At 49.3% G+C, this 21,032-nt stretch overlaps 5 protein-coding genes and 1 non-coding gene across 6 annotated transcripts in view; 2 read left to right on the plus strand and 4 right to left on the minus strand.

Annotated features, from left to right (window-relative positions):
• Positions 1-50: 50 nt before the first annotated feature.
• On the minus strand, positions 51-1,843 carry CNBI0370 (hypothetical protein; the record flags this gene model as incomplete). The annotated part of the gene is made up of 6 exons (XM_768330.1): positions 51-460; positions 517-579; positions 632-1,123; positions 1,176-1,423; positions 1,472-1,591; positions 1,641-1,843. The coding sequence occupies 6 exons, from the start codon at positions 1,841-1,843 to the stop codon at positions 51-53; spliced, it is 1,536 nt and encodes a 511-aa protein (XP_773423.1).
• Positions 1,844-2,732: 889 nt separating this feature from the next.
• CNBI0380 (hypothetical protein) lies at positions 2,733-4,412 on the minus strand (the record flags this gene model as incomplete). The annotated part of the gene is made up of 11 exons (XM_768331.1): positions 2,733-2,766; positions 2,819-2,940; positions 3,002-3,064; positions 3,121-3,161; positions 3,217-3,330; positions 3,385-3,452; positions 3,506-3,562; positions 3,627-3,704; positions 3,766-3,903; positions 3,974-4,104; positions 4,170-4,412. 11 exons carry the CDS (start codon positions 4,410-4,412, stop codon positions 2,733-2,735), a joined length of 1,089 nt encoding a protein of 362 aa, XP_773424.1.
• A 324-nt stretch (positions 4,413-4,736) lies between these two features.
• On the minus strand, positions 4,737-7,113 carry CNBI0390 (hypothetical protein; the record flags this gene model as incomplete). The annotated part of the gene is made up of 15 exons (XM_768332.1): positions 4,737-4,855; positions 4,909-5,019; positions 5,076-5,110; positions 5,152-5,263; positions 5,315-5,429; positions 5,482-5,589; positions 5,640-5,968; positions 6,017-6,084; positions 6,131-6,223; positions 6,274-6,345; positions 6,395-6,562; positions 6,723-6,734; positions 6,809-6,830; positions 6,888-6,905; positions 7,080-7,113. The coding sequence occupies 15 exons, from the start codon at positions 7,111-7,113 to the stop codon at positions 4,737-4,739; spliced, it is 1,416 nt and encodes a 471-aa protein (XP_773425.1).
• A 4,419-nt stretch (positions 7,114-11,532) lies between these two features.
• On the plus strand, positions 11,533-11,625 carry CNBIt020. Its single transcript is given in 2 exon segments — positions 11,533-11,570; positions 11,590-11,625. It is a non-coding gene; the product is annotated as a tRNA-Glu (tRNA).
• Positions 11,626-19,236: 7,611 nt separating this feature from the next.
• CNBI0400 (hypothetical protein) lies at positions 19,237-20,491 on the plus strand (the record flags this gene model as incomplete). Its single annotated transcript, XM_768333.1, has 5 exons — positions 19,237-19,319; positions 19,384-19,424; positions 19,548-19,681; positions 19,742-20,416; positions 20,468-20,491. The coding sequence occupies 5 exons, from the start codon at positions 19,237-19,239 to the stop codon at positions 20,489-20,491; spliced, it is 957 nt and encodes a 318-aa protein (XP_773426.1).
• A 324-nt stretch (positions 20,492-20,815) lies between these two features.
• The window catches only part of CNBI0410 (hypothetical protein), a gene marked incomplete at both ends in the record, with an annotated part of 3,016 nt that continues 2,799 nt past the window's right edge, over positions 20,816-21,032 (minus strand). The window contains one exon of the mRNA XM_768334.1: positions 20,816-21,032. This exon is cut by the window's right edge and continues 160 nt beyond it. Coding sequence (XP_773427.1) covers positions 20,816-21,032 — 217 coding nt within the window.

The raw sequence follows: 21,032 nt of genomic DNA on the forward strand, positions 1-21,032 counted from the left end.
TTTCATTTTATTATACTACTATAAGAACACAGTATCTACCGTCCAAGCACCTAGAAGTAGATCAAAAGGGCCTCGGAAGCAGCGACGCTAATGGTAGCCCGCCCCTTATTCACTTCCACCGTCTCATACTGCTCCTTCCCTTGCACATGACAAGACTCATTGTCAAACGTCTGTCCACCGAACGTCGGGACCTGCCCCAACTCCACCTGAGACGTAGAGTATTCCGCCGTCAACCGCTTCGCCTTTGCTTTCTTCACCCCATTGGGTAACCCGGTGAGAGTGATGTCCTCAGAAGAACGGGCAGTGGTGGTAGTGTTGGGATAGTAAAAGGTGTTGAGGACAACAGCTTTGGAGATGCAGTCATGCGAGTGGAGGGCGTAGACGGCGACATGAGAGGAGCCGTCATCGATCTGGGAGATGGAAGTGACGTCTTTGAGTGCGCTAGCGGCAAAGTATGCACCTGTATGGATGTGAGTATGGCAACAAGGAGATCGAAAGAGAGAGGGGGGGGCGTACCATAGTAAGGGGCAAAGACGTTAGATTTGCCCCACCAGCTGTAAGGACTGTTACCGATGGTACCTATCAGTCTAGTTAGCTTCTGCGACCAAAAAAAGCGGCAGAGCGAACGCACCTTGGTGGAAGTAGAGCCTCTCGTACCCAAGCTTGACGCTCTGGAAGACATAGTCCACAATCCACAAAGCAGCCCCATAAGTAGGCGAGATTCCACCTCCTCCACATGTGGCAGAGTTGGTCTCGCCAAAGAACAATGGCCTCTCGCCAAGGCTCTTTGCAGCAGTCACCTCAGCCTCGAAGCCCTTCACAAAGTTCACAATAGTCGTGTGGTTCTGTAGACCCTCCAGATTGGTCGTTGAATCTCCACAGGCGGATTGTGGGTATGCATGGTCTGCCCAAGACTTGACATAGTCAATAGAACCGGAGGACTGCTCGAGTGGACCCAGTTCTTGGATGGAGAACTTGGGAGGTTGGAGGAATACTCCCCCTTGGATGATGTCTTTCTTGTTGAGGGATGTCGCTACTTGCTTTTGCCAGTCGACTTGGATTTGGGCGTCGAGCGCGGGGGTCCAGGATTGACCGTCGGCGATGGGGTCAGAGGAAGAGTATACTACCTTTCCTATCAGTATTATCTTTCGATGGGCGACAGAGATATGACTCACAGTCTGGCTCATTGCCTAGCTCTATGGCATACAAGTTGTTCATCGTCTTCACCGCCTGCTCCGCAGCCGCAATAGTATTATTGATATTGTTCAACCTCCTGTTCAATCCGATAGTAGTGGGTCCGTTGAGCTTGCTGGCAAGGTCAAAGAAGGAGGGGCCGTAGGTGAGGTTAGCAGGGGCATCGGCAGGGTCGGCGACATAGTAGTTGACGGCAGAGGAAGACGTGGGATCGTAAGTTGCTCGGTCTCTGTGCGAATGGTTAGCGATAAGAGAGGGAGGTATGCAAGGGACGTACTGGGTCGTACCGCCGATTCGGACTCGAGTAGCTGCGCCAGCAGCCCGGTCGAGATTGTTTAGACACTGTGATGTAGTGTCGAGATCTTGGACATAGCCGGGGAAGGTAAAGAACTCGATGCTATACCTATGTAAGCATCATGATGCAGGTAGCGATGTAGAAGACTCACGAAACAGCAACAGGGGCTGGGTCCTTTACAGCAGTACCACTACCAGAGTTCAGGTCGAAGGACGCTGAAGCATCTCGAGGAACGACAGCAGCAGACGCAACGGCGAGAGACAGCAACACAGAGAAAAGAGTATTCGTAGGAAGCATTCTGTCACTTGTGTTCGAGTGGGGTGTCGGGGGAAGAGGACGAGACGTAGGGGGCATATATAGCGTACTCAAAGCCAAGATCGACAACCTCGTCGGCCCACTGAATCCGATGCCCAATGTCACCCATTGCCATGGTCATAAATGTATGTTTTGGTGAACAGCCAGAGTGTAAGCCAGAATGTAAACCAGAGTGTAAACAATAGGTCGGTATATCTATCTTCCGCCCGTCTCTGTCACATGATGGAATTTTGCACTAGCGTATTTCGGTCGAATATCATCATTCATGTCGATCGTGCTGAAGTGGATGGCCACGGGGTGAGCTCCGCTGACTTCTTGACGGGGCTACTACACATACGAAGTAGGACGATGAAGTCCGTCGGACCGTGCCGAACGGGCAGATCATTGACATGAGTTACATGACCTGCAGAGGACTGGTGAACGGGGCACAATGGGAATATAGATGTTGCGAGAATACGATGCCGATGGGGAGACGAGCTAGGGTCAGCGAAAGACGAGCGAAATGTCGTCGTTGATAACAACGACGGAAGCTGGGAAGCTTGGCAAGCCGGAGTGAGAACTCCCGAATGAGGAGGATCAAATGTCGAGGAAAGCGGAGGCCGCCGCTTCATGATAGGCGGAAGATAGAAGATGTGTCAGAGTCATGCCGAATGAGCGAGTCCGAGAGAAGTAACCGAATGAAAGAACTGAAAGATGATCGATCCATGATATAATAATATGACTGTCCTACGTACGTGCCTAACCCATGAGACGTTACGGCTGACTATTATTCAGTTTGAATCATTACGCCGTCTCACGTTTACATACAAGGCCGCTAGATGTGATCAAGAACTCTAGGAAATCCGTTCAAGGCGGTATTATATGGATCAAAAAAGTGCCTCTTAAATGAATAACGCGCTCCTCACACAGGCAACTACTGTCCTGTCCATCACGCTGGCATGAGAGCAATGAGACCTAACTCCCTAAATTTCCGAGTCAGTACAGGTTTCTCAATGCGGCGACCGCCCGACTTACCTCCGAACCTGATCTCCGACAAGCATAGTCCCATAGTCCTCCTGCTTCCCAAACCGTTTCTCCGCTTCTCGTTGCAAGGATGGGATGGGCGAGAGCTCGTAATCGGGACTGAGATGCCAAAACTACAATGAAGCCGTCAGCCATAATAACCTACAGCCGTTTCGTAGCATTGGTAGGCCGTACGAAAGTTGATGAGATACGGATAGAAGGTCGGTCGGGGAACTCTGACTTTCGTCTTTTGAGAGTCTTCATAGCTCGACTTAGCTATGTCGCTGATTGGCATATTTTGTTAAACGACTCACTTGCAGAGTAGCTTCTGTACAAACGACCTCATGGTAGCCAGCTATGATAAACGTTCACATTAGCAACCTGTGTCAAGTCATAAGCGATTGCCTGACCTTTGATAAGTCCACCAGTCAGCCATTCGATTTGCTTCCCTGCCTGGACAAGCAAGCATCCGGGAGGGATCTTCACCTGGATCTTCTTCCCTGTATTTCTAGCCCATATATGCACTGTATCACTTACGTCAGAACCTTGAAATGTTAGGAGCAAGGTGAGTAACTTACGTCCAGGGTATCGTGACTGGCCGTGGATAGTAAGGAAGTTGAGATCCGTATGGAAGCCGGCACAAATACTATTATGATTCCATCAATCATCGACCGTCGGGTACAGAACGGGGGTACATACGTGTTAAGCTCTCCGTACTTTTCTAAATCCGTGGCAGTAGGTGCGAGCAGGTGTGATCTTCATCAAATTTAGTCTCTCCCTTCCTGTAACTAAAGAGAGGTGTCTTTATGGGTATGCTCACCCATAACGCCCCGCATCCAAAAACGCCCTTTCTTCCATATCCAATCCCAACGCAACCATCCTTGCGACCCCTTCTACCCTTGAAACACACAATCTTTAGCGGCAATCCTCATAAGCCACTTACCAACCTCTAGACTCACGATTGCCTCATAAACATTCCCCATTCATTCACTCTCTCCTCCCACGTCCTTTCAAATGCTCGCGGAGTCACGTTCGGTGCTTCAAGTACTGGAAAGTTGCTTTGGTACGGCGGAACTTCCGACATCCGGTGGAAGAACCTGATTTGCGTGAATACGTAAATTAGTACGATGGATGGTATAAACCCGTATAATAGCAGCCATAACTCACCGACATTTCGGGTCTGCACCAAAGCCTTCTAGATCTTGCGGTCTTTCAGAAGCGTCAAGTGACGCAATGATAGCTTTACAGTCTCCATCCGAGGAGCATTTCGGCTTTTCTGTGTTCTCCAGCGTAACACCCTACTCATTATATCGCATCATTCTTATTAACGCAGAGCGTACGAATACTTTTCGTATCTGCTTACCACTTGGAACCCGAGCTCTGGCCGCTCATCCTCCTTCAATGCTTCCTGTGACTGGGCAAAGTAGTCTTCAAACAGGTCAAGGAATCTGTCGTTTGCTTCTTTGGGTGCACGAGAGTCACGGACGATCAACGCCCCTGTCCGAATAAGAGACTCAGCAGCGTTACGGGCTTCCAGTTGAGCGGCTTTGGACGATGGGTCTGCTAAAAAGACATCAAGAGATACGGTGGCAATTTCTGCGGTCATTGTCGAGAGCAAAAAGAACGCAATCAAAAGTGGTCAAAGAAATAGAAGATAACAAGCATATTAAGCAGTCAGAATTACAAAAATACACGAAGACATCACAGACGCGTCAACCCATAATCACGTCGCGTATATTTATTGATAACCCAGATAAAGCCGATTCATAATATGTTCTATGGATTTCAAGGCAACCAACAGACAAAGATGTTTTGCAGGAGACTAGCACGAATGTTGGGTATCGCTAGTTTTGTGACTGCTATATATATTCTAATAGAAGTATAATGGATACAAGGATCATGCACTCAAACAACGCCTTCGACTATCGCCTTAAATACGGTCGCCAGTACCGATAGTGACGACCTTGAAACCGATGTTGGTGAGCTCCTGTCGGTTGAGGATGAGTCGACCATCAAAGACAAAAGCGGGTCGGGGACAGTTGTCGTAGACTAATAGCAAACGTTAGCGTTATTTTCCAACGATCAGCCGCTGAGTGACCCACTCTTCTTCCAGTCAAGAGTCTTGAACTCGTCCCATTCAGTGCAGATGACGATGGCCTCCGCGTTGGCACAAGCCTCCTCGACACTCTTGCAGATTGTAAGGTGGGGTTGGACTGTTGGATGAGGTCAGTGGATGCCAATAAAAGACAGACAAGTTTTCAACACATACTGGGCTCAGCGGGAATCTCTCCGTAGCTGCGTACACTGTTAGTAAATGTTCTCAAAGAACTGATCGATGTACCCACTCAGTCATGTCAAGCCAGATCTGAGACTCTGTGACTTGAGGGTCATAGACAGCGATACGAGCCTTCTCGGACAAGAAGTGGTTGGCGATGCCGATGGAAGGAGACTCTCGGGCTGTTCTGCGATCAGTGAAAGGCTTGATTTAGTAAACAGTCATCGACTCACTGTCACCAGTGTCCTTCTTGAAGGCCCAACCAAGAATCGCAATCTTCTTTCCAGTGATGGTGTTGAAGAGGGTGTCAACAACTTTTCGGGCGAATCGGCTCTTCTGGTATTCATTCTGTAGTCATGTCAGCAATACTCTTTTTACAGAGCAAGTAGGCTAGACACACCATCTCAACAACCGCACGCCAGTACTTGGCAACCTCGGGAAGGTGGAGAGACTCAGAAAGGTAGACCAAGTTGAGAATGTCCTTCTGGAAACAAGAACCACCGAAACCCTACGACAAATTGCGTGAGTTGCATTCAGGCTCTGATCGATGACACTTACGACAGACGCCTTGAGGAACTTGGAACCCATTCGCGTGTCCTTACCGACAGCGTAGGAGACCTCGTCAATGTTGGCGCCAGTAGCCTCGCAAATGGCAGAGAGGGCGTTAACAGAGGAAATTCGCTGAGCCAACATGGCGTTGGCAGCGAGCTTGGAAAGCTCAGAAGACCAAAGGCCGACGGTCAAAATTCGCTCCTTAGGAACCCAGTTGGCGTAGACGCCAGAAAGAGCTTGGCAAGCATCGATACCTTGTTCGGTCTGGAGAGAACCAATAAGAACTCGGTCAGGGTTGAAAAGATCGGAGATAGCGGTACCCTCGGCAAGGAACTCTGAACAATTGTTAGAACAGTTTGTGGAACTATCGCAAAATACCTTACCAGGGTTAGAAAGGATATCGAAATGGCATCCGGGCCTGCAGTTGGCCTCGAGAATGGTCCGCATAGACCTGTAAAATGTCAGTTGAAATCCGGAAACAAGACTTGGTAGCTTACTCGGCAGTTCTGCAGGGCACGGTGGACTTCTCGACGACGATTTTGGAAGAGGTAGCGACCTCAGCGATTCGTCGAGTGGCGAGCTGAAGGAACCTATTGAGATGTGAGCTTGTAAATGAAATATAAAGACAAAAAGGGCTCACTTCAAGTCGGCAGCGTAGCCGGCACCGACACCAGACTTCTTGGTGGGGGTGTTGACGGAAACAAAGATGAGGCTACTATGTATTAGCCAACAGCTTTTCCAAGAAAACCAAAAATTCTCACTCGGCGTCCTCGATACCCTTGTCAACATCAGTGCTGAAGAAGAGGTTCTTGCCCCTGGTGGCCTTGACAACCTCATCGAGACCAGGCTCGTAGATAGGGAGATTGTCAGAGTTCCAGGCGTCAATTCGCTGCTGGTTGAGGTCAACAATGGTGACTTGAATTTGGGGGCTGTATAAAACTGGTCAGCCAACGATCTTGCAAAGGACCCACTATTGACAATACGGTGGATAGTATAGAATATGGCGTGAGGGTAGGTATAAAGGTTTTGGCAAAAGATGCGGGAAAAGTCGGGAGTGGAGGAACGAAGAAACGAGACATGTACACTTACCACTTCAACGCGCTATTCGTCAAGAACAAGGTAAAAAACGCGTCAGCAAATGATCCACAAGGGTACAAGAGGGATGCCACGCGTACATAACGGCGCAAGTAGGACCGCCTGGATGATAAACGGTCAGCGGGCGACGCGTCACGTCTTATAAAGAATGTGACTTACCGACATAACCAGCGCCGACTGAAGAGGTTGAGAAGAGAAATGGTCAGCACCATCCTTGTCGCTCCAAGGAAACAGTAGGAATAAATGGATGGCAAACTATCTGTAGACGCTGTCGTCCATCCTGCAACATATGGCAAGATCGGAAGCAGCCATTGGGCGCGGAAGGGGTATCATAAGGAAGCTGATACTCACTACAGCAGATCTTCTTGACAGTGATGGGGGCCATTTTGAGTGGGAGCTGAGGGTATGGGCGGGGAGGATGTAAGCGTTTGGTGAAGAAGTAGGAAAGAAAAAAGAAAGGGATGGACAAAGCTGACAAAATCGGGAAAGAACGTTGGCGGTGTAAGAGAAGGTTAACAGCTGCGACCGAAGAACGAGCGAGCGTGGGAGGTTTAGATCCAGGGGTTACAATTCAGAAATCTAGACTAGTCGCGAGCAGAGAAACGTGGCAACGGCCAAACCACCACGCAAATCCCGAGCCAAACTGGCGCCCTCTCAGGGTCCTTGCGTTAAACTGGGACCTATTCAAAGTTGTTCCTTCTTTCTCGCCAGCCCATTACGCCCGTTTAGAAAAATATCTGCCCTTTCCGGTTTCCTTATCGGATAGGGTTCATTGTTCGGTTTTGGGTTTCCGCCAGTTCCATCTTCTCTTCCCTTTGTCCCTTCTCTCCCGTAATTGTGCGGCTGAGGTGCGGCAGCTGTTATGGCCATCGTGATGTTTCACTATGTTCATGAGCGTGTATGGTTCCGATAACCAAATTCGCTTTGAGTAACAACGAGCAATGTTCCTTCAAAGCAGCACAAACTCTCCTTTAAATTGATCCCAATCGGCGCGCGCACATCTTTGCGGCAAAGCGTCCGGCGTGTTTGCTTACGGGAAAGGGGGCATCTTTGCTTCCGAGGATGAGATTCGAACTTGGAATAGCTTTGATGATCAACGAACGTCACCAACTTCAAATCCAAAAAAGATGTCTCTTCTGGTCGTCATTGAGGTAGCCAGCAGACCGACCACAGACCACAGAGTATGCATATGATGCTTTTAATTTCTAAGCACGCTCCAATACTGCTTGTCTAGGCTACGATACTATTGCCTTGGTTTAGCACACATTAAGGATCAGGAGGAAAGACATCATTTTTATTCGCTTTTCGTACTGCGATCAATTAGCTCTCTCCATCCCATCTTAATCGTCAACACCACCACAACCGTGCGCCGAAAAATGAACTGATACCCGTACCTGGTGTCTGGTAGACTGTGTACTGCTGCATACTCTATGCAATATGTCTATAACTTGTAGTAATTTGTATGGAAACCCGCCCCTTGCCATCATGCATGTACATCCCATCTTTGCCATGCCCTGCATATCCGTTGTACTCGTAGTGCTACGGGTCGTTGGGTACAGGAGTTGAGTATTACGTAAGAGATAGGAGGAGCGAGGAGCAGCAGAGTTGTAATATATGATGTGGATTAGTAGCGCGTGATTAGTAGGCTTCGTTATCTAGTAGGCTGTACTACTAATAAGGGTCGACATACATATCTCGTCGGTACATAGTGCACATCACTCTTAGTGGTTCATGACATTCATAGCGAGCCATAGGCTACACCCAATACTACTAGGCAGACCTCACATAACTGTTCACCCTACATAACTACTATACCCATACCGCGGGACCTACTATTAGTGGTGTATGCCAGCCTGCTACATGACACCACCTGCCTACTGCCGCATACTACACCTACAACATCCTTTCCGCCATATAACTACCGTCCCTACGGGAGGGCATAATCCCGATAGCCAGGGAGTGCTGGTGGTTGGGACTAACCCTACATATGGGGTCTCGTCCGCTGAGGCGAATCACCGCGGGCGTAGGTAGGTCTCTAGGTGAGTAGAGCGTTTTAGATCATGGCAGCGCACGGATCGTTTTGTGTTGTTGTAATTATTGCTGTTGTAATTGTCTGCGGACACTACGGAGTTATTTGAGCTTTGGGGGTTGGCTCCGAAGAATACAAATGTGTTTGGAGACCCTAGCGCAAATCACGAACTAAAAACGCTCGGGGACTGATGGTAGCAGGGCCGAAATAAAACACAGAGCAGGCTGTCGTGCTTATCGCAAAGCCTCTTCTTTTCCCCTATTTTTTATCTTGCCTAATTCGACCACTAGAGACACAACTCAAACCACTTTGCTTTCAGAAGGTGCCGAAGATCCCGACGAACGAGACAAGCATGGGGAACCCGACGGACTTGACGAGTCCCACCCATAATCTACCTACTGGTCCTATTACTAGTGGTGACTTCCAACTGGTGTGAGCCAGAGTCTGAAAAAGAAAAAAACGAAACTACCAAGCATGACCATGCCTCTGGTTTGGGAACGAGCCTTAGCGCACTCCCTGGTCGTTCACCTGAGGTGACGACTGCCCCTAACATGGGGGGAAGGTTATCCCGGAGGGACACCTTCATCGTTGACAACGATCCTGCTGCGGAACATGTATATGCTTCCGTTCGCAAAGATGCTTATAAGGTACAACGATACGAGAGTACTTGCAAGCCCTACAAGAGTAGGATGCCCAACCCGGGTGGTAGAGATGCTAACGTATGGGATGGTACCTCTGCCACACTTAATGACGACCTCCGTTGGTTCGAGCGCGAGGCTGCTGACTGCGCTGTCCATTCACCTGACATGATCAGGATCTGTCTCGAGTATTTTGACAGTAGGAAGGTCGAAGCTCTCGAGGAATGACATCTCGAGGACAACTATCGTAGCCGGCTGGATCAAAGGCTTCTGACGGCGATGAAATTTAGGGCCTTCTCTGCCAGGTGGTCCATCAGGAAACTTGTTCTACTCGAAGACCTCATCGGAAGGAAGGAGGAGCTTCAGCTCTTGACGAAAAGGATTAGTCGAAGCATGTGCGACACTACCGCTAAGACCTTGGCTAACAAATACTTCTTCAAGTCGCTTATCCCAGAGGAGCGCAAGGACCTACAGCTCGAGTTCATTCGTAGCAAGGTGACATACCCAAAGAACGACCATCCTCCCATGAAGGAGACGCTTGACATTTTGCACGAGTAGGTTTCTATCGACGATGCAGTCACTACCGATGTTCGCGAGTCTCTTAACCCAGATGTTTAAACTAACCCCAGGCTTATCGAACACGCGGCTAGGGCTCATCTCCTAGTTCCTACCTTGCAACCCTTCGCTCTGCGCTCGCTCAACTGAAGCAGACACAGTCTGAACGAAAAAGACCACGCAGTCATCTATCTAAAAGAGCAGCTAGACTAAACTCCGTCACATCGGGCATACTTGCAAAGGCAGCATCAGCCGCAGGCTCAGTCTATGTATCTTTCCGGATCAGAGGCTTTCATGAAGACACTCAAGGCTGAAGCCCAGGCACCCGGTGTGTAAGTCAAGACAATCACATCCGCCATGCCGCTGATACTGGTATTGACGATCTCATGTAGAAGATCGAGAACTTAGAACTTAGAAATTGCCGCCATCCAAGGTTTGGCAGGCCGAGGCTACGTACAACCATGCCGAAGCAAAGTATCGAAGTTATCGAGCAAGACTTTGGCAACGAACGAAAAGATCACAGGGATGTACCCAGCGAGCCTTACACAGCTGAACCCCCAATTAGCTTGCGTTTTCCATTTGCGATTGGATGCGGAACTGAGGGAGGATGACATCTTCTACGAGATCAACTTGACAGAGTTAGTCTAGCTTCTCGTTTTAGAATGATGACCACGCGGTCTTTTTCGTTCAAATTCTACACCCTTAAATTAGTTTTTCTCTTTGTAGCTTTCTGCTCTTTTCTCATCACTAACTTGTACACTGCTCTCCGAGACCGCTCGTACGAAGATGCTGACGAAATACCTGTTCCACACAACAAGCTAAGCGGAGAGGTCGTCAGCGAGGCCAACAACGTCTTTCAGGAGATGGGTGAGCTGATGAAGGCGTACCGAGGTAGATATCGCGAGTTTCCCCAGTGAAAACACCTTTACGACGCCAGAGCCATAGCCAAAGTCTCCGAACTTGAGCAGCTCAACCTCCTCAAGCCAATGTCGGCGTCTGACACTTATCGCCGTCCAGACCCCTCGTCTACCTTCTCCTCAGGTTTGTTAGAGGAGCGAGGAAATGGGAGCCTGGGACACGGAGGATTCGGAGAGAGACCACTTGTGGCGTGGCTGATGTGTGGCTGATTTTTACATATTGTTTCAGATTCTAAAATAGTTTCTTTCTTTTCTTCATGCGTTTATAGACACTTCACAACAAGGTCGCCACTTTTGTGGTAAGCCGGGGATATATGGCGAGAAGATGTCGGGCTACCGAAGACCTAGTCGACAATAAGCAGCCTTTGACCAAGGTGGGTGAACGATAGTACGCAGTTACCAATCCCATCCCCTTGCTCCGGCGGCCTGATGACCTGACAGAGTCCGGTAGCTCAAATTTGCCTGCTGTTGCCTATTGCATCTTAAACCAGTAACCTTTCTTTTGCTCGCTATGCCAGTAAGGCATCACTAGACATAGAGCCGGCATATAGCAAACAAATGCATTTGGGAAGGAGACGTACGACGGAGACAATCAACAGTCGATAGCTCATTGACACTAGACTGTTATGAGTTATATAATTACATAATTCATCCATCACAATGAATCTTCGATAGTACAGGGGTTAGTATATCCGCTTTTCAGGAACTCAACTTCCAAGGTGGCGCGGACGACCCGGGTTCGAATCCCGGTCGGAGAAGATCTTTTTGGTTTTGGGAAACTGTTCAGGGGAGGTCACTCAACCCATGCATAGAAACATGCTCGTGCTCCCGATTTCGTTCGCGTTCCATCCATTTTCTCGAACATTACCGATCTTTCTCGAATGTATACTATGACAGACATCATCTTCCCAAGCTCCGGTGTATATAAACCTCACCCCACAGACTACAGATTTTCGTTGCCTATCCCACCATCCACTTATCGCTATCGCTATACGTACCTGTGTTGTACACTAATATTAACACCACGACATATCACAATTTCACACCATGTCCCTCGCGTCACACACGCCTACATGACAATTTCATCCCTTGCTGCCCACCCATCCGTGAAATAATTGAGTCTTCGGGGGAAGCCGGGCCCCTCCTTGCGACGATGGCGAAGGAGCTCGATAACCTCCTTGGCTTCACTGATTTTCGATCCCCCAACCCTCCAAAGCAGCAGCACTTCCAAAACCGTCCCGCATTGGTACCTTCACTTGGAGAAACACTTACCTCGAGCCTTTTGTGATATCAGCGAGCTCAGGAACAAGGAAAAGTGAATATTCTCCATCTTGCGTACGACACTTATTACCGTCATGAGCATCTACAATAAAACTTCCCTCAATATGGCGTCCGAAATGGAGGCTCTGCGGTCTCAGGTGCCGGGCTGGAGGAGAAAGTGAGAACAGGGAATGTTGGATCAGTGAAAGAGAGAAGAGGAAGAAACTCAGAACTGAAACAGATCAAGAAATACTGGTGAGTGCACTCGACAATCGGAGCGGTCGCACCGCTTCTGCTCCGGGATTGGCAGCCTCAGACGGTGAAATGAAATTACTATCTCACTCCCGGCCTTGACAGGATATGTCAAACTTACTTTATGTGTAGAAGCTTGTCCACGGTGTCGTCCGAGAGATGGTAGGGGTGCCAAGAAACGGGCCGAAGCCGCTATACGCTGCCGACAATTGGCCAGATTACAATGACGAAAAAGCTCTAGATGGGTTCTTCTTCAAGGATGGCAGGATATCCTGGCGTCCAAACTGGTCCGATCTTCGCGGTGGCTTGTGAGGTGATATTTATGTCTGATTGCAAGCCGAAGCTGACAGCGTCTTCGTCGTTTATAGCTTCGAGAATCTCGCCAAGCGCCGCCGTCAGAAGATGCCTAGAAGATGATAAATTCGTCCAGATTAAAAGCAAGCCAACGCATAACGAATTGAGGGGCTGGATGGAAGAAGGCAAAGGCGAGGATGAAGAATATAAAAGGGAGGACCACGAGGGTAAGTACTTGCATTACTCCTATCATTGCTGGTGCTTCGTTTCCATGGATCTGTATTGTAATTCCGTATGGCTTGATAGCAATTGGAAGAGCGCATCCCTGCACGGCTGCAAGGAACGAGACCTCCTGAACGGGCATTGCTCCCAGAAAATGGGATTCTGCGAAACCTTCACTTCCTCCAACATAATGAGATAGAGGATGTTCTGAAGACAGTGGTTGAAAAGATGTCCAGCTCAGCAAAAGATGATGAGGATGATGTGTACGAATGAGTTTCTGCTTTTTTCCGACGTTTACCATGGAAGTAAGGTAGAAAGACCTGGTTGGGTGGAGATCGAACCGTGGTGGTGGTCCCCTGTAGTAAGTAATTGACCGCCCTGTTCTGCCACAGTCACCAACTGACCACTCACCGTTGTCTCTAGATCCGCCTTGCTGTTTGGACTGGCTACGAAAGTTGGTTGCAAGCCCAAGACAAGACGAAACGCAGGTCAACTCCTGTCTTCCACCTGCCTTACAAATACCATCGTACGATCTCCATGGGTCTCCGACTCGGGTCCGGTCCAAGCAGCCTCGAAGACACGCCATACGGTCTCTTCCATCCAACAGCTGCGTATACAAAAGGCATGATCGACTAGGAGGCGGCGCAGAAAATGGACTCCTCCTTCATTCCCACTTATGAAGATGTTCCACCCGACCCCACCAGATCTCAGTCAACACAAGGTCGTCGCCCGCTTCTGGAGATTCTCCGCCATCGTCACTCATCGGTGTACGCAAGGCCTCAAAAGCGCCTTGTACTTCTCCCCCGACTAGATAGTTACACCTTGAGGAGCTTGTGGAAAAGTCGATTTGGGGAGGGCACCATGCAATATGAATTAAAGCTCCAACGAGCCATTGCGGGTGTGCGTATAGCAATTTTTCCGAATATCTCGATGCTTCCCCAGCCCCTGTTTTTGATAGCTGCCATGAGATGGAGGAGATGGACTTCGACTTCACTCAAGAAAACGAGGTCTTTGGAAGCTTTAATGGCTTTGTTACGGAAGAAGAAGTGGAGGAAGGAGGTTCCAGTATTGAGGAGGCGGCCATGTAGGAGATTGGAAGTGGCAGTTTGAAGTACTATCGTGTAGGAGTTGTTTATGAATCAAAGTCTGCGACAGCGAGACATTGTAGCCTGAGTAGAATGACACTCACTGTCCAGGTCCGTCTGATGTGCAAGTCCTTGACCTTACCCTAGTCAGTCAGTATAGTACCATGCATATTTACATGCAAAGTCCAAGACAAAATCGTTTATCCACAATCCTTACCAGTAAGCTCACGTATGTCGAGCAACTGGGATAGTGACAATGATCTTGGTACCTAATGGTGCTGAAGATCTTTGCGGAACACTAACCAATGCGACTGGGTGGATGGAAGGTAAGGATTTCGCATGGATCGGGAAGAAGGAGGGGAGAGTTAATGTTGAGAAAACACCTGGGTATCTAGTGTTTTCCTGTCAAGACCGTTAATGACTGTATATGCATTTGAAAGAAGAACTATCATACTGATATCCGTAGAGGCCACTACCGGAGCTTCAACAATATTCACATCCTTCCCGATGACCTTGAGCCTATTGGCAACATCGTACTGAGTTTTCTTAGGATCTTGAGGCAGGTGCATGTATTGATGGCTTTGCCCGACAGGGGTATTCTGGCGAACAACTCGGCGCTCTCCGGTCCAGTAGATGTCCGAGTGCTTTGAACCACCTGAAGACGCCAAGAGACAAAGTCCTTCCATCAGAAGCTCGTCGAGTATGGGAGAAGATAGTCCAGAGGATGCCCGACATAGTCTGCTGATGAAGTTCACCAAAGCGACGTAGGGGAGGGTGGCACTCTACAAAGGAACACGCATTCTCCATGTTGAGAAGACGAGGTAACTGCGTCGCTCCATCGACTATCCACTCCTCCTTGAAGGTCGGGTCGAGAGGTCGAAAACGATATCCTCGAACTCTCAGCTCGTGATAGAACTCGAAGGAGTCGGTGATACCCTCGCCTCCAGGGCGGTCTGGCTGTTGCGCCATGCGGGAAAGATAGTCCCTGAGGAAGCGGCAAAAGACCTCCTTGTCCGCAGATCCTTCGCTCCTTCTCCCGTAAGAAAGAAGATCGACGGAGAACTCTTGATCGAGGCCACTATTGTCATAGTAAGCGAGGCCATCGGCGTCGTCTTCTCCGCCAACATCCAGCCCTCCCAACCCGAAGCCAGCCATTAATCGCTCCTTATACCCCGCGGTGTCGGCAGGATCGATCTCGGATCGCATGACTTGCTTTAGGCGTTGAAGGGCGAAACGTTCACGAAGGAGGGCACGAAGAGCCACAGCTTGCTCTTACACCATGTTCCGACCATTCATTTTAATATGCTTGATGCGACCATTCAGTCGCTCCAAGGCAAAGAGCCGCCAGCCATACACCGGACCGTGTGCCAGGATGTCGTCAGGTATATGTTCTATAACGTGGAAGTTGGTGACGCGCGCAGGGAGGAAGGGGTATAGCTTGGCGACGAGGGCGCGGAAACTATCGATGTGCTTGCGAAGCTGAGCGACTTGTGCTTCCGAAATCGATGACTGTAAAGTGTAACGGATGACCGCAAACAGCTTAAGCGTTACAGACAGTTCTTCCTGCGGAAGCGGCTTCCCTTCGTGCGCGGCCTCTGCCCACAGCCAAGGCATCACCAATGGACCCAAGACCTCTCTGAATGTTCTCCAAGACAGAGTTAGTCTAGCTGCTCGTTTAGATAGATGGCTACGTGGTCTTTTTCGTTCAGACTCTATTCCTTATCTTAATTCTCCCCTTTGTAACTTTCTGGTCTTTCCTCATCATTATCTTGTACACTGCCCTCCGAGACTGTTTGTACGAAGGTGCTGAGTAAATACCAGTTCAACACTCCACTGGGATGCGGTCGGGTTGCTGAGCTTGATGAAGAATTTCCTCCCTATTCTGTCGATGTAGGGAGGGTAGATAACTTCTCCATCATGCTCTCCAGGCGATAGAGATGTGTCTGTGCCAGGATGGGTTTACCATCGACCTTGCTCCGAGGCAGCACACGAGCGGCATACCGCTGTAACCTTTCTATCGCCCGTGGGTCCTCGGACGAGCCCGATTGCTCCACCATCTGGTCGTACACTTCACGCAGACCATCTCCATACACACTTCCCTCTCCCTCGGAGTCCGTGGAGCAGAGAGACTCACCGCATCCTCATCCTCCGCCCATCCAGCAGGTGGCAAGCCACAGTATCTGCCTAGAACTTGCACTTTCCGCATGTAGAATGGCAAAATCCCCTCTAGCAGAGCATGCATGGGGTCAACGACAGCATGGAGGAACTTGTCGAAATCCGGAAATAGGTCTAAGACAGAGAGGTGGCCGGGCACGGCGAAGACTGACTTTTCTAGAGTCTCAATGTGAGCGCGAGTGGCTTTGGTTAGGTGTCCAGCCCGACGCGCAACATGAGTCTGTCGGGCTGTCTGCGGAGCTTGCTCAAACTGGCGAAGGAATTCGCATTGCTGAGCCAACATTGCTTCCGAGTGTTCTACATCTGAGCGTGCCGGGTGCTTCCTGATGCTGTGCAATTGGCCAACTCGTACCAGACATTTGAGACAAGGCGAATCCTTCCTCCTGAAATGGGCGCATCTGGTGACGGCGACAGAGGCGGGCCAATCGCAGCAAATGGTTCCAATCCTAGCGTACACTTTGCGTCCTACCAAGAGAAAAATATCAGTTAGTAGGGATCCAGGTAGTATTCACGGTGAGAGGTATCTCACCGTTGGGGTATTTCGGTGTCTTAATCCACAATCCATCACACTCTGCACTGAGGATATCAACAGCCAAAGGAAGTAAAAGGCGGTGAAGAAGACAACCTGGGGGTTCATTTGGCGCAGGAGTGATACCCATCAGCATTGTAGCGGCACCACTGTCCTCGTAGAGGCCGGAAAGCACATGATAGGGCCCATGGATCGAGGGAAACGATTGGGGGACTTGGAGGGGTCTGCCCAGTCGATAGAGACGTTGATAGTAAGGACCAGACAGCCACGTTCACGCTGGACATCGTGATCATCGACCTCGTAGCATGATCCATCCAACTGATGACAGAGAATCTTTCCCGGATTCGCGTCTTGAAGATATTCCGGCCTCTCCATCTGCTCATCACCTTGCCTTTGCCGAGATCACAAAACTTGTTGATCCTCAACAAGCCGTTCTGTACCATCAAGGGAGAAAAGATATTCCAACTCGGCTTGTAGTGTGCGACGAGGGAAAAACTCTGTCACTAGCTTTCCGCGCTCCCTCAGAGAAGTGTCACACTCAGGACAACTGTCTGGTACGTTGTCCCACCCATCCTTACTTATTACATCAACAAACACATTCTGACACCCCTTGGTTGGGCATTTGGGATGCACGGCCATAGAAGGGTCGATGTCAAGTTGACCGTACAGTGTCTTAACATTCTTGCCGAATCGAGGTGATTAAGTTTCTACTGGAAGATCGAGGATGCGATACATTCTTTCACGCTCGCCCGTCCAGAGATCGCGCTCGTCGCGTACTCTCCGGCGCAACGTTTGTCGATCCTCAGTGACAGCCACCTCAAGGATGACCTGTATGAGGCCTTCACCATGTCGCCGAATCGCTGAGGCAGCCCTACAAACGCCATCAGGAAGATGAGAAGACGAAAAGGACGGTGGAAAGTACAGGCAAACTCCTTGCAGCTGATCCGGTGTGGAAGGTGGGTTTGTCTTGATAAGGGTTGGGTGTTGGGTTGCCGGCACGAGTAAGGAGGGATCAAGGATTCGGGAATTTTGTTAGGCCATTTGCTAAGCTGATGGCCAAGACGATCACGGATAACACCTCCATCTCCATCGCCTCCAAAGCCCGTTTCAAGAAGAGGCTCATCCATCATGATAGCAAGAAGGTCATCATAGCCTTGCCCTTCATCGATATCCATAGGCTCTCTTTCAGGTCCGCCTTGTGAAGTCTCCTGACCTGAAAGAGGAGGTGGGTAGGCATCATCTGGTAAAGATGTGGCCTGGCCAGCAGGAGGAGAGTGTCGAGGGTCGAGATGTCTCCGGAGACGGAATCATCGGAAGGGACTGCAGATGGAAGGGCGGGGGCAGCGACATCGTGTACTGTCCCCGAAGATGAGGATAAGGGCTGATTGGCGGCCTCGGAGAACTCTTAAGTTTATGCGGTGATTGAGCCAGGTTCTATACTGCATCATGCGCCCATCTCGAGGACATAATACACATCGGCAGCGCACAATGGCTATTTGAGACTACGATGACCAGAGGTTAACCCATTGTTGCAGCTACACGGCTCATATCCATCTCCCGGGCACTCACCAAGGTCGCTTCTGGTCCTACAGATGCTGCTTCGATGACATCGTTTGTCCTACGATGGGAATTGTCCGACGAGCTAGAATGGGATAATAAATCTTTCAGTCAAGTCCTCAATCAGGAACGCAAGTGCACGACTAGCTCTTACCTGGGCGCCCTGTGATTACTACTTCGAGGCATTTTTACTGAAAGAAGCGTCTAAACTAGGTCGAAGATTGAGATAGTCTCACTGATTCGCACGCTGAGTCATCGCCACTTGTTAGCTTTTCCCATATTTTGTAAGAATTGCAGCTTACGCTTGGAGATGAGAGCAGGCAGGGGCGTTACGGTAGAGATGGCTGGAGATGCTAGCTTATGTGGAAGGTTAAAGACAAATGTGGATGAGGGGAAGTATTTATGTATATTGGCAATGGTGAAAAGGATTCTCGCTGCTGACAACGACTACTTTTTTAGTTGAGTGTACAGTTGAATGGCCATAGGACGTGCATGCAGCGTGCATCTGCGTGCGCCAGCCAGTTGCGTGGCCGCGTAGCGTGAACCAAACAACGGACAGCCTGCATGCAGCGCCTATTTCCCATGCTACTTTCCACCCTTTTCCAGTCGCGTGCCTTTTTCTATTCACGTTGGGTGCACGCTTCCGCCGACACCATGCCAGGTCCATGCCGAACCAGCTGTGTGCCCCGGATCTGTCCACGTGAAAAATTCCCACAGTGATGGTGATTTGTCTCACAAGTACGTATGATGGAAGGTTCTTCCTACCCCGCTTCGCTTACAGAAGAAGCTCTTTTTATTTTGTTGTGGTGGTGGGCAAGTTCATGTCGGTCGCCGCCGCTTACCTTAGAACCCCGACGTCATCCAGGCACGGATCTCTTACACCGCCCACCACCCGTCAACCACCGTCCTCGAGTCATCTGTGCGTTGTTTTTGTATATCGTTCTCGAGTTCTGCCATTACCAACTAAAAGAGTCTATATTCTCCATGCTGGTAGGATGCCGCCCACCTCCGCTACAGCTTCGGTATCACCGACAAAGAGGGCGCCGTCACCAGCACCAACCATCACCGAGCTTGACTTGTAGGCTTTGTGTCAGCTGATTAAGAGGATGAAAGTGGCAGGTGCTGATGGTGAGTTGGTTTAGGGAGATAGCTATGCTACGATGTTTGGGAGAAATTCGACCTTGTAAGTTGTTCAAATCAATCGGTCAACCTGATCGGAATGCTTACGGCTGATGACTCGCACTCCTCTCTTAACCTACCCTCTTTCCTCTTCAACGACATTCAATCAACTTACCACGGAGGATAGTAGGAAGATACAAGCATTTCCTTATCATCCAACTGCAGACAGAGATACACCGAAGGACAGGTTCCTGGTTGCCCATCGAGCTATTATGGCAGCGTTTAGATAAGTTGTATGATCTAGAAGGACTCGACGAGATGGTTCGTGCCTTTTGTCCTTTTGTCAAGGAACTAGTCAGCTGACAGACCTATGGCCGCAAGGCATCATCGAGCTCAGTATCTATTCCTTCCACACCGCACACATTGTCCCCCCGATTCCCTTTATCCCCGCGGTCTTCATCGTCCCCATTGTCCGATCTTTCACCTCAAAGGGCAAAATCGCGGAAAACAAGAAACCCAAGTAATAAAACTCCCAGCAACGCAAATAATAAGAAAGGCGAGAGTCTCGATATCTCGAAATCTGCTAGAATAATTAACTCTGAGCATTTTCATCGAACGTTTGACTTGCCGTACTTTAAAAGTCGATATCATTTGACAGAAGATGAAGAAGAACAGTCGCAAAAAGACTCGGAAGAGGAGAGTGATTTGGACGAGCCGATAGAACTGGATGGAGAAGAAGAAAGGATCTGGCAAGATATGATTTATCCTCGAGCCTTGGCCCCTGAGGGTACAGACGCTTCATGGCAAGGAGGTTCTTTGACAGTAGAGGAAGACGAATCAGAAGATGAGGATATGAAATTCGACGACGAAAGAAAAGGTAAGAAAACGTCGGTCGTGTCCACTGTCTCAAGAAGGGAGAGTGCTGGATCCGGGGCTGGAGTTGAAAACGATGGGAGAAAGAGGGGAAGGCAAACGAGGGCCCAGGAAGAGAGTGAAGAAGATTCTCCGAATGTGATGAAGCGGAAAGGTGCAAGAGATGTTAGTGCCGCCGATTCTGTGAGCGACTTGAACAATCTATTTCCATGTGCTTGCTGATACATTACATAGAGAAAGTCCAAGAGAAGGAGATAGAAACACATGTCGCATAAGAACAGGCCACTCTCGATTGTATAAAGTCAACCATACGGAAATATAGCGCTCCGCATTACGAGCATCATTCGATTTATGCATCGGCAGCATAATGATTCTTGCTGTCGTAAATAACAGCAAAGGCACCAACAGAACACTGACATCAGAACTAACACGGTCGCCGTATACATGCATTGGATCTGGGATAGTTGATGACGATACTAATGATGTCGAGGCCCAAGCGAGGTCAAGATTCGCATATGTGACTCGTGTACAGCATGTTCGTTTCATTATTATTGAACTACAAAATAGGCACATCACATCCCTTTACAACTTGAGTCCAAATAACTTCTTCTTCTTCTTCTCTCCCTCTTGTTTCTCCTTCTTGTCTTTTGAACCAGCTGTGGAAGTCAATGACAGACTGCTCATTCCATTGGTAAGCAAAGAATGAGAACTCTGTTTCTGCTGCAATTGTGGTTGCGCTTGAGGCGTAGGTGCAAGAGAAGGAGGACCAACGGGAGGGCGCCAGTGTCGGAAGTTGAGG

The sequence above is a fragment of the Cryptococcus neoformans genome, chromosome 9 (genome assembly GCF_000149385.1).
Source record: "Cryptococcus neoformans var. neoformans B-3501A chromosome 9, whole genome shotgun sequence".
Lineage (NCBI taxonomy): Eukaryota > Fungi > Basidiomycota > Tremellomycetes > Tremellales > Cryptococcaceae > Cryptococcus > Cryptococcus deneoformans.